This window comes from Neodiprion pinetum, chromosome 1 (genome assembly GCF_021155775.2).
Source record: "Neodiprion pinetum isolate iyNeoPine1 chromosome 1, iyNeoPine1.2, whole genome shotgun sequence".
In the NCBI taxonomy this organism is placed as follows: Eukaryota; Metazoa; Arthropoda; class Insecta; order Hymenoptera; family Diprionidae; genus Neodiprion; species Neodiprion pinetum.
The window spans coordinates 13,749,180-13,762,092 of record NC_060232.1 but is presented as its reverse complement, the minus strand read 5'-3'; the positions used below and the strand labels follow the sequence as shown (position 1 = coordinate 13,762,092).

The following is a 12,913-nucleotide window of genomic DNA, read 5'->3' as shown; positions in this document are numbered from 1 at the left end:
AGTTAAAAAGCAATAAATCCCTTATTGAGTAATCTCACAATCACCCCATGTAAATGAATTTTCAGTATCAAGATTTTCAAACGTCAGATGAGTTGTTTTAGAAGTTCAAATAACAGTAGTTTAATTGGTAAAAGATATGAAATCAAAATATTAGTGAAAAATTTAAAAATCATTAAAATTCAAAATTTTTACTCACTGTCGGATTTCCCAGACGAAAAATCTGTGCTGTGCGTTTTATCGCCCATTCCACTGAATGAATAGTCACCCTGAATAACAATTAAAATACCAATCAACAATTAAAATTGATGTAAGTCATCCACATGCTATTTACTTTCAAAAACGTAACGCTACATGTAGCTTAAAGGACTTCTAGCCACAAAGTGTGAGTACATAGATATTTTTGGTGAGGTTCTCAGAATAAACATAATTCATTCGTTTCGACTCTCAAAATATTCCATGAAATATAAAATATTTTCTACTGATACTTCAGTAGCAAAGAAAATCAACATTCTTCAAGTTGTTTTCCTCAGGCTCAAATAAAATAATGAAGCACGTCGTGTCTGAATTAATGTTTAATAATGCAAATCAACCATCTAAATAATACCTACTCATAGGGATAACTGTGTTGGTAGATAGTAGAATTCTAATACTTTCTGTAACAGCATTATTGGAGTATGAGGAAGGCAACAGGTTAGAGTATCGTAGAATAAAAGTAAAAATTGAGCTAATGATTGCCCAATTAATATCTGTATGTAGAGGCCCCTTATAGCGGCGTTGCGACTTACGGGGAGGGCGGAAACGGAACCACCAGTTGAAGAAAAGGTGTGACTTCGCGGTGCCAGACCATATCCCGGCTTCGGAATGTGTCGAAGAGAGCTCACAACTGGTTTTAATCACCACAAGAAGCAATTAGTTTTAACAACGTTTCATTCCTAATCTCCCATACAAATGTCCCAACGTTCGCAATTTCACACGCATCACGAAAACTTACTCCTTCAGATCTAAAAATAGCTTTCGTGTTTTTGATTCTTATATAATTTTTACAACGACTTACGGATACCAAGCATCCATTCAAAACAATAAACTTTAATAACAACAAATAGAGTTTTCAAACTCAATACGGACTTCGGATGGTAAAACTTTTAATAAACGTAATACAAATATGTTTCACCTATATATGTAGCTAAGTTTTTTGTTAATTCAACAACCACATTGAGGCGTTTGAACTATGTTATAATATAAGATTTTACAGTTTGTTTTCTACGATTTCACAGTTCTTTTCCAATATTTTTCACAGTATTCGTGGGAATATGGTCACAAAGTAAAATAGTCCAAAAACATTAGAATCAGATAAAAGCACCAGACTTTAGGCATTATCAATGTTCTATAATTATAAAAGCGTTTGGCAAATTGTTGATGTCACAGTTTATGTTACTCGAGTTTACTGAGAATCATTTTCAGAATATAGCAGAGATGTTGTTGCATTCGAGTTCACTGTCAATGGCACACCTGACATTGTTGGAAAGATAAGAAACATGTCCGCTCGTTTCCTAACTTTTCATTCAGCGCATACAGCCCATTCATCCTTGAATCATTTGTCCCACCGCTCCGTGCCTACCTGTATCACACATGAATTACTGAAATCGGCAAAGCAGGTAATAGCAGAAGTTGCACGGGTTATCGATTCGGTGTAATCGCACTGTTCGCAAGGGTTCTTCAGTAATTTGAATTTCTCAACATCGTACTGAAAATATTCAAATCGACTCTTAGCACATCTAGAGGGTATATGTACCTTTGACACATACCACTTTCTGTAACATATGGCACCACTAAATCAAATGGACAAAGTTTACTGCATTTGTAATGATATAAATTGGTGGTTGTATCAGGCCTCTGGCACTCATCTAGGTTCTCGTATAGCAGGACATCCCGTTAATGTTCCAGGCGCTAATAGTCACCTGCTTCACCCCCTATGCCTCCCGCCCCCCGCAAATCTGCTCTCTGCGTTGTTTCCAACGTTCACATAACCAATGGAGACCCAGCATTGTGAGCAGGTGACTACTGGCGTCACGTAGTGGCGGGGGAAACTATAGGGGACACGGTAAAACCAGGAATGCCAAGGGCCTTGGTTGTATAGAAGGAGCTCAATAAAAAATGTCGTAATTTTCGTATTACCAAAATTGTTCGTTAACAAATTGCAAGGTATAATCAATTTTTACAGAGACAATGTCATAATCTGTACGGATGTAAGTTTAGAACACTGCAACTCTTTTTCCGTTACCTTGCACCGTAGTTTCTCAAATCATACATGCCGATTCTTATTTATTTAATTATGGATGCATATGTGCGAGTAAATGCAATTCAATTACAGAGTCAAACAACTACGTATATTATACTGCGAGTTTTCTGTGACGTCTAACACTCGACATCCTGTAGCAAGCTTACCATGGGCGTAGACAACATGCGCGAGGCTCGATTTGGACGGGATGCGCTGCAGTAGGTGCGCCACAGGCTGCTCAGATACATCATAGTGCCTATGATGGGTCTGCTACAGGATGCGACGTATCAAAACTAACAGAAGACTCAAGGTATACTTAAATTTCGCATAAGTGTCGAGAAATTATTATATTTACAGCATCTAAACCAAATAGCGCTATTATACACGACATTAATCCTGTGGTAAGTATGTAATTGAACTATACTTATTTTATAACTCTGCCACAGCTGCAACCGAGACTTTCTTTTAAGTTTACTCAAATCCTGAATGAAGACATTAATAATTTGTGTCAATTCTACAAAATGGTGCGATAACAATGACCTATTTTTTAAAACAATACTAGGGTTCGATAAAAGCTAATTATTTGCCTACTGTGAAAAATGCAACAGTAAACCCTACGGTAATGAAGTAACTACTGGTAAAAATCAAAAAATCATTGGAGTGGGTAAAAAAAAAAAAAAATAGTAATAATTTGAGGTCAATCTAGCGGAAGTACATTAAATCACAATTTTATAAAAATTTAGATTGGCTTTACCAGATTTGTATGATTTTCCTCAACAAACTCTTGACTTACTACAATAAAACATACTTCAAAAAATTCTATCAAAGTTCATCATAAAGGAACTAGCAATATTTTACGCATAATGTTTTCACAAAGGAGCGACTGTAAATTACACGTTAACTTATCCATGTTGATTTCTTAATAATTATATCGTATCAATGATACAGATTCTTGTAGGTTTTAATATACCCAAGAATCTGTACACTTTCGGTTACAAACCTAAATATAACTTCTGCAAACAGGTCATAAATGTCAGCGAAAATGCTACTTGTAACACTGTAATATGAATTTCATGAATATTCCATCATTTCTTATATTCAATTCAACTATGACCTCTAGACTCAACCATCTTAAAACTCCAAAACTACTATAATAAGACCTATTTCTTCACATTGGGTAAAATTGACACTTTTTGAACACTTTCTTTTATATCAATCAAATGATTTCAATTTATTGTTCCAATTGTAGTATACCCGCCTACAATATGATTTTTGATCAATTTCCAATTAGGTAAATTTCAAAGTATTTCGAGTTGCACGCAGTGACAGGGTTAGTGAAGAATGTACAAACTTACCGAATGGTAATGCCTACTGGCTGATGGCAGAGTAGATGCTCGCTGAGTACCAAGAGGTGGATAATTTCTGGGAGCCGGGGAGCGAACAGAAGATCTCCCAGCTGTTGCCCGCACACACACAACACAAACACAAAAACACAGATAGAGACAAAACAGTACACAAAATATAGCGCGTAGAGATTTTACAGTAAATTGGACGAAAAAAATCGGTTAACATAAAATAATTATTATAGTGAGTCTATAAAGATACTCCAAGAGATAGCACGAAATACGTTGGTGTAAATAATTGTAATTACAGAAACCAAAGTGATTTTGTATTAAATAATACAGTGAAATTAAATGATTTCACTTTGCAGGGTGGCCCACTCAATTCCGATCACGGAATTCCCTGACATTTCCCGGTTTTCCCTGACTAAAATCATTATTTTTCCCTAACATTTTGATGCACAATTTGTGCAGAAATCACTAAAACCTACAGTAACCTAGGTAAAGTATGGCCAGATATATTAAAATTATAAAAGTTTTTCAAAGTTGTTTATTCCGTTCATTATGATTTTTGAAAGTTGACAAAAAATGAAAATTTCCATTTTCGTGGTCTTGTTAAGTATATATTTAAGAAGGGGCTCAGAGAAGCGAAATATTTTTAGTGCTATTATTTGAACATTTATGCTGTTTGCAATGAAAATCGAGGTTCGAAGAATTATGACTAATTAACGAATGTGTAACTTTTTGAAAAATATACTTAAAAATTTTTTTCCAACGGGACATTTTTCTTTTAAGTTTTAAGAATACACCAAAATTTATCCAAATTTTTAAATTGATATTTAATACAGCAAAACAATTATTTTGTGCGGTGTACTGTCTAGACACGGCGCGTCTATGCCCTAACAATTGCGCAGAGCCCTATGTTCAGCGTTAAATTAAAATTGCTAATACTGAAGATAGAATTCCGAGTGCTCATACTTTTTTATTGGAAATTTCCTCCTTTTTAAGAATCTTTTTAAAATTTTCGCTAGCGCTTTTACTGTTTGAGATATTGCCAAAAAACTGAGGCTTCGTTTTTTCTAAACTATTAGGCGTCGGTGAACGTGCGTCTCCACACGCAGTGATGGCCATAGATAAATCAGACCGATGTCTGCTCGTACTACTGAATTCATGTGACAATCAACAACTAAGCTTATAATCGTCAATAAGAAGAGAAGAAAAATTGGGACGATGCGGTGATAGCATCTCAATTTTATGGACAAGGCTTTTGAAATCCGCGAGTTCTATAAAAAGTCCCTAACCGACCAGACAATTCCCTGACATTTCCCTGACTTTTCCCTGACATACAAAATTCCCTGACATTTCCCGGTTTTCCAGACGGGTGGCCACCCTGCTTTGGTTGTCAGTTCCAGTCGATTTACGTATGATTAAAGACTTTAATTTACTCTTCCCCACCATATTGTGAAAAGAGATATGAAATTAAAAGTACATGAAACTATTGCAGATAGGCTATCGACTGACAAGAAATTTCAAAGAGCAAAATGAAGTAATTTAAAAATTGAATCTTTTGTATATGCGTGAAATAATGAAACGATAATTTTCTTCATGATAAATAGAAACAAGTAAGCCGAACTCCATAGAAAGTAGCCACTGAAAATCATCTGTAGAATTGCAGTGAGTAGACAGGTATAATTTCGTTGAGTGTAACGATATTGCTGTTGGTTTTCCAGGCAATGATTGGGTGCTGTTATAGTTGCTATCTAGTATTATAGTCTTTCGCAATTTCTTTGTGTAATGTGTTAGGCCACAAGCTAATCACTGCCCAGAAACTTAACAGCGGTCTGCACCAGGCCGAAAGTATAACCATCGGCAGAAATTCTACTGACATTTTTGAATACCGAAGTGCAGCCTCCTTATCTCTATTGTTCATGGTTTTTCTGCAGACATAACAGACAATTGAAAAACAACGCTAAACTATTGCTTTCAGAAATGCATTAACCTTAATACCCGAAAATATTTAATTCCTAAAAATTTTAAAGACTTCATTATCATGCGAATCGTTATGCTGCATGCTAGTACAAATGTTTTTCGTCTGTGTGATAATGTTTCCAAACATATGAAACATTCAGATACAAGAATAGAACAATAAAGAATAAGTTTGCTGATGTGCTAGCAAAGAATGGTGGTAAAAGCGTAAAACGACTAATACAAGTGTTACATTTGAAAATGTTATTTTAAAATAATTGTTTCCCTAACTTCTTTGACCGACTTAATTATTCAAGGTTAAAATACACCAAAACAAATTTCCTGTAACACTAATGTATTATTGATAATGACAATTGATTAATTTCGTTGATAAAATTGCCAAGTTAGATATTAATATGCTTTTTACAGATCGGAAGTCAAGAGCCGATTCCGATTTCAATTTAGAATAGAAACTGATTACTCCATAATGCGTAAAACTTACTACACTGTTGATTCTAAATAACAAGATTTAATGTGAATAGGACTGTAAAAACTGAGTACATTGTTATGTAGTGAAATTAGATTTTACAAATACAGCAAAATATCATGCAGAGGCGGTATACATCACCTGTGAGTTTTTACTGGGCGTACCTGCGTGGTTTTTCGTGCTACTGGACTTGGTCTAATACCATCTACGTATCATTTTGAATACCCTACTGCCTTTTTAAAGGCATTGTTAACTTACGATGGTTGAATGTCTATATTTAACGTTACACTCGGCCTGATCATCAGAGGTATGCATCGAATTCAGTTCTTCTTGTTTTGCCTCATTTTACGAACTCCAAGGCACATACCTACCTCAAAGTAGACCGAATATTCTGCTCTTTTTACAATTTTCCAATAACCATGCCACACAAGATAACAATTTTGTCGATATTCTCTGATTCATTTTTTTTTCCAACATGTAAATCATTTGGAGAAACACACAACATATTTTGCTAGTTAACAATACCTCTGACTTTCAGTTATAAAACATCCAATAATAAAGTGAGTTGTTAGTGTCATGTGCGAACGTGTGGACATGTATGAGATGATAATATGTTGATGGTTAAACACATGATTATCAGTATATTTTTAGCTATTATTTCTGTTTATAAAACTCACCATTGTAACTAGGCCCGACACTAGATCTGTAACTAACACCATCTTCATCCTCCCATGGACGAGCATGATCTATATTCCTCGAAGGTGCTGGAAAATGTATTATAAATATTAGTTGATACAACAGATGTTTGGAAAGTCCGATTTATGAAGCCTGTAGAGCGTGAGTCATGTGCCCCATATTCAAAAAGTGGGGCAAAACAACGTTGGTGCATGCGAGAAATTAAAATACTGTATTATACACACTAGGGCTTTCTGTGGCGCATGCGCACTTTCAAATGAAAGAATTTTACGCACTGTCATTGATCATAAGTTACCTAACCCCTACCTTCGGTACTCCTCGGAACAAACTTTCCTTCACAACCGTTGCAAAAAAGAGCGTGTTACACGTGCGGATGAGTGGTATCGGACTCATGTAATTGCAACGCTTGCCTTGGCACACGTTGCAAACTTCACACTTGTTAAAAATCACCCACTTTCCACATTTGTAACACGATATACTGTTTTTTCCTTTCTTTTTTTTTTTTTTTTGAGCTGACTTTCCTGACAAATTTATAGTTCTTACTAAGAGATCATATCTCTAACAACCAGTGATACGTGTCCCCAATAGTTTTGAGATTTTTCAATTTTAATAAATGACAGTATGATTCAATTTATTGAGATTGCTCAGTTATTTCGAATTTATAATAAAGAATTCAAGGTATCAGATGTATTTTGAAAATGAAATTAAGACATATTCCGTTGGAGATGTTTACAAACTTCTGCTATAAAGATATAGAAGATAAATTAATGAATCTCGTTAAATAATGAACGAATGTAACAGATTCTACACTTTCCGATCCGTGCAATGCAGCACTGAAAAACAAGAAAATTGAGAAGTAAGAACTGGAAATGATTAATACCAATTCGTTTCTAGAAATTTATCTCAATGAAAGTAACTGTAAACTTAAATAGTGTTAACCTGCTTACAGACTCAAGGATTGTTGCGCGTACGCACTATTTCATTTGTTTCATTCTTACTTTAAGAAGGAAGAAAGGAGACAAAATCCTTAGTGGGATCAAATATGCTTTACTTCAAAATGGGTCAAAAGTTTTTAGGCAGACACTGAATATTCAAAAGAAACTCACAAGCGCCAACGGGACTTTCGTAACGTAACCGATAAGCCGGTTCTCGAGCAGCAGAAGGTGTTCTCGAAGCATTCCTTGGGTCGACATTTGCTGCTCTATGTCGTAAATTTTCCCTATCTTTTTCACGGTCCTGCAAAAAGACTTTGGCTATTCCTGTATCAATTTTGCTCAACTCAGCCTGCTCCTTCTTCAATTTTTGCTCAGCTTCTTGGATATATCCCTTGTTATCCACCTCATCTTCGTCATCCGAGACTGGTACACCCTGAAACATTTTTAAAACAGTATTACATTATCCACTACCATTTCCTGACAAAACAAAACAAAGTTTTTAATTTTGTGGTGATATGTTATGGTAGTTTTACAGATCACTCTATGCACCAAAAATTTATTGCTCAGAAAAGAATGTTAGTTGACTACAAAAGTAATTAGATGCTGCTTCTTGATAGGAAACCAGACCCTCTCATCTCTGTTATTTATATATGAGGCATTCCACGACAATTCAACCTGGGTTTTACCCTTGACCTCTTAGATTTGGTGCGCGATTTTTTCTATGATTGTTCTCAGTTTGAAAGGTACTCAGTTTTTTATTTTTTATTTTTTTCGACTCAATTTGAATTTTCTACAATTTTTAGAAACGATTTTATCGACCGACCAAAATTATAAATTTAAAAAAATTCTGAAAAATCCTGCATTATGTATAAAAATTTTCAAGCTTAGACCCGGAGTGAGCCGATTTTTCCTTCTTACTGTTTACAAACTTTTACTGACAAAAACACGTCAAAAAAATTAGAAGCGAAAGTTATTTTACTATGAATAGTTGCTGGAATGGTTGTATGAATGGAAATATTGTTCTCACCTTTGAAGGCCCAAAAGTAAGAAACCGAATATCGATTTATTATTAGTTCCATAGAGAAATGCTGATCTTAGCAATTTCAATCTTGTTATATCTCTCCTTAGAGGCAATATACAGTGCCATTAAAAAATTCCGTTCTTACAGCTTGTCTATTAGTTTTAGTTGTAGGTGAAGTAAAACATCATGGGTAATTTCAAATTATCAATATCATACTGAAACATTACACTCAACCCTCTTGTTGTTACACTACCATTTTGGATGCTAATTTCTTCCCATAGATATTAACATTACTCCAAAAAATTATAAATCATAAGTAAGAATTGATTGGACAGACAAATAGAAGTACTAGAGGTAACCAGAAAGCATTGCATCAATTATGTTGATCTTATTTAATTACAGTTTTTAACATCGATTTAAAAATACATTCATTGACGTATTTTTTAAAACCAGGAGATTGTTGACATTTGTTTTTTCAACTCACCTAGTATATACATATCAAAATACGCAGCAAAGATCGATGTCTGTAGATCGTGATTCATTTTCAATATGACCTCACCTTTTGTGACGTTTGACTATGACTAAAACGACGAGTTGTAAAAATACTCTCCCCATAACTTACTTTGTAGGTATCAGACCAACGCCTGCGCCTTTCCGGATCAGTATAAGGATATGGTGGAGCAGGGAAATCGTCTCTTTCAATAGGAGGTTGTGTTCCTGGCGGTGGCCTCATCGCATCAGGAAAATGAGCCAATTCAATTGGCTCCTCATTGTCCGCTTGACTCACTGCTGCAGGTGACTTGGGTCTTGCGTCACTGAGTGCATCAACCAATGCACGCATTCCAGAACGGCTGCTGCGCCCGCCACTACTTCTTATTGATCTTGAGGCTGCAAACAACATTACATTAATTTGACAATTTTATCGTCAACCTCTTCATTGCTGATGATTCATTGGGTTTAGTTACTATTTTGTATTTCATTTCAACATTGATTGAATCATCTCTTCTTATGCTCTCTCTGGAGTAATTTTGCATCGTACGATATTCAATATTTTCAACCATTCTGTTTTGTGCTTTATCAGTAGAATTTAGGACGTCATTTTTATTCGAACATAGATACAAATATTGAATTATAATCTGTATCTAAATGTCGTCAAACACTTACAACTAGGTCTATGGAAGTGAGGGCTGGTGGGTGGTTTATCATATGGCTGAATTGGTCGCCTCAAGTATCCTTGGCTCGGTGTCTCTGTGAGATAAGAATATGTACAAATCCTAGATACATCCTCACCACCTCTTCCGTATTCTCTCAAGATCAATCCTGGACTGCCAGTTCTTGTTGGATAGTACTATAATTAACATCAATAATAATTAATTAGAGTTCCCGCAGCCTTTCTTTTTCTCACGAGAAGAATGGAATAAATTTTTTGGTCTTATAAAATGTCAAATTAATGTATATTAGATCAATGGCATCACTCATAACCCTGACATACTCGAGTTCTTCGAATTTTTTAGACATATCTATTTATCCATAAACATTTCAGATGATTGTAGGCTGACATTTGTATTATACATTCGAAGGTATATATTTTGAACAAAAGTAGTTTTGGAGAATCTATTCAACATCGAAACTGATCGTATACTGTAAGTTTTCTAATTTGTTTATCAAAAGCAATGCAGTACATTTGTTGTTGTATATTATATGAATCTCTTAGAGTTTAACTATTCAACTATGCAGTTTGTGAATCTTACTTCAATTACTATGTATTTAATTACAGGATTTCAAAGCATAAGATTCCAGTACCATGGAAATAATTTTATAATAAATTGAAAACAAGCAGAAAAAAACAGTCTTTTTCGCGTTACTATTCATCAAAAAGGAAAAAGTATAGCGTTATCAGTACAAAGGCAGACAAAAAAATATTTATAGAAAAATGTTAAAAATGAAAATTATGGAAAAAAATGACAAACATCGTTTAATAGTTGAAAAGCTAATGCAAGTATTGTTTTCATTGCATTGTTTAATTATTATCACAAAATCAACTTTTATATTTCGTGGCTCGTATGCAGTGCAAAAAAAATTTACCATACCTTGCGACTCAGGCTGTTGTAAGGGCTGTACAGGGATCCATTGAGACTTGGTGTGCGTGACCGTATTGAAAACTACACACAACATCCGTGCAGAAAAATAAATAACACTTAACAAAGCAGTAAAATAACTCATAAAATGATATTCGGTATAAAGATGGTCATTAATATTCAAAGCGTGCAAAGGAATAAAAATAGTGTGTTATATCGTTAGTAAAGCACAGCTATCTGTAAATCATTGTGAATATATGATTGACTTCATTTCTATTCTGATATTAGTAATACATAGATTGAAAATTTTACTGTAAATGATAATGCGCACTCGAAACTGACTGTATTATCTTAAATTGTCTATAAAATGATGGATACGTATTAAAGTTGAAATTCGTTACAGGAATGGAAGAAAATATAAACATTAAATACAACTACTTTGAGACTGAAATGTTGAGGGGGTAACAAATGAAAAGTGTAAGTACTGAAATGACAAATTTTATGTTAATTTTTTGTTTTCCCTCATCATGTACACCTTGAAATGTTAGTGGCATAACTTTACAAACTTCAAGGTCATGAAACGATATGTAAAAGTCTCATTATTTGTGTCATTCATCTTGTGATTCAGTTGGTATATTATATTGATTCAAATCAATGATGGTGCCTGCAGACTATGAACACATACTTCCTTTAAGTGGGAATTGCTTGTGCATTATCAACTAAAAATAGATCCCGTTTGACAGCTGAGAAATATCAGATGTCTAGGAATAAGTAAGTAGTTTCCATTTACAATGATTTACAATGCGAGTGAACTTTTGTGTTCTCACTTATCTTGTACTGGTACCCACAAAAATTATAAGAAATGATCCTCTGAGAGGACACATGACTCTTACAACTTTCGAAAATTTAAGTTAGCAATTTTAAATACAAAAGCCATATCTTTCGCCAATACTTGGTATCCTACAATGTCGCAAATTCCCAAATTCCCAGATTCCAATATTAAAAATGTATTCAAATGTCATGTATATATTCAATGTCACGTGGTGTGAGGGGCATCTCGCGCTGAATGTGCCAACCTCCAATCTTACCCTTCCTAATTTTCACAATTTTTTATTTAAACAGTAGACTATCGGAAAAGACTTTGAGGATGGTATTACATTTTTTTACGTGCATTCAGATGCGTATCAACGGACGAAAACGAGGTTAGAAATATCGGCTCAGGTGATATTTCACTGGTTTCGGATGCCAATTTCGTTACAATGTGATATGGAATTCCAATCAAATAGCATCTCATTTTCAAGCCTGATCTCTACTTTTTAGACAATGTACAAGGTAGACTGTGGAAAAATGAGTAACAAGACGAAAATTTCAATTACGTAAGGTCAAAAATATAATTTTCTCATTAAATTCTGACTGACTCAATTTTGGTCCGATTTCTTCTTAAATAGAATTAAGAATGATATCAAAGGTGCCCGACTATGTGAAAAACCAAATAAACAAACTTAGCCTACTTATACCCAGTGTCCCATCTTAAAGAAAATGGTCATATATGTATATCCGAAGATAATGGTCATATCGTAAAAGGTTTCATATAAAATTTGTACGATTTGAAGAGGACCCTAAATAGTGCTATGAGTTCGAGGCAAAGTAGCACCACAATCAAAAATTTTTTATGAGCTTTGCTTTTCAAAATAAAAAGAAATACAAATAAAACTTGTAGCTATTAGCAAAACGTATTCAGATGGTTTTGAATCTTGTTATTTAGACGATTTTTTGCTGACTTATAGCATTTCAAATTTTGGTAGTGGCTCGAGGATGCGCCGCATTTGCAATATCTTCAAACACTTGGTAAATTTATAATTTAACACGTACATACTGAAGAAAGTTTGGAATCATCCAATACCATGGTACTGGCCAACTCATGGTTCTCATCTTCGACTGTCTACACACACACACTCGGGCATGTGTTCTTCAAATGCAATGCAACCTCGAGACGCTACGCAATTTCTATGCACTATGAGTCAGAGAAAAATCGCCTGAATGACAAAATTCAATAACGTCATGATTTATTTTGTTATTAGCTACAAGTTTTATTAGAGGGCAAAATCAGTTT

General features: G+C 34.5%; 1 protein-coding gene across 13 annotated transcripts in view; it reads right to left on the bottom strand.

The window, feature by feature from the left end:
• The window catches only part of Unc-115a (Uncoordinated 115a), a 41,018-nt gene that overhangs the window by 10,830 nt on the left and 17,275 nt on the right, over nt 1–12,913 (bottom strand). For 4 of the 13 annotated variants that reach the window (XM_046613880.2, XM_046613827.1, XM_046613846.1 and 1 more), the window contains exons 6-12: nt 10,813–10,884; nt 9,887–10,070; nt 9,345–9,610; nt 7,873–8,134; nt 6,748–6,834; nt 3,634–3,734; nt 197–266 (exon numbers count right to left, since the gene is read on the bottom strand). In XM_046613880.2, coding sequence (XP_046469836.1) covers nt 197–266; nt 3,634–3,734; nt 6,748–6,834; nt 7,873–8,134; nt 9,345–9,610; nt 9,887–10,070; nt 10,813–10,884 — 1,042 coding nt within the window. Of the gene's footprint in view, nt 1–196; nt 267–785; nt 884–1,125; nt 1,619–3,629; nt 3,735–6,747; nt 6,835–7,872; nt 8,135–9,344; nt 9,611–9,886; nt 10,071–10,812; nt 10,885–12,913 lie in introns of those variants that run through there. The other 9 variants (XM_046613837.1, XM_046613855.1, XM_046613899.2 and 6 more) reach the window with 6 other exon arrangements.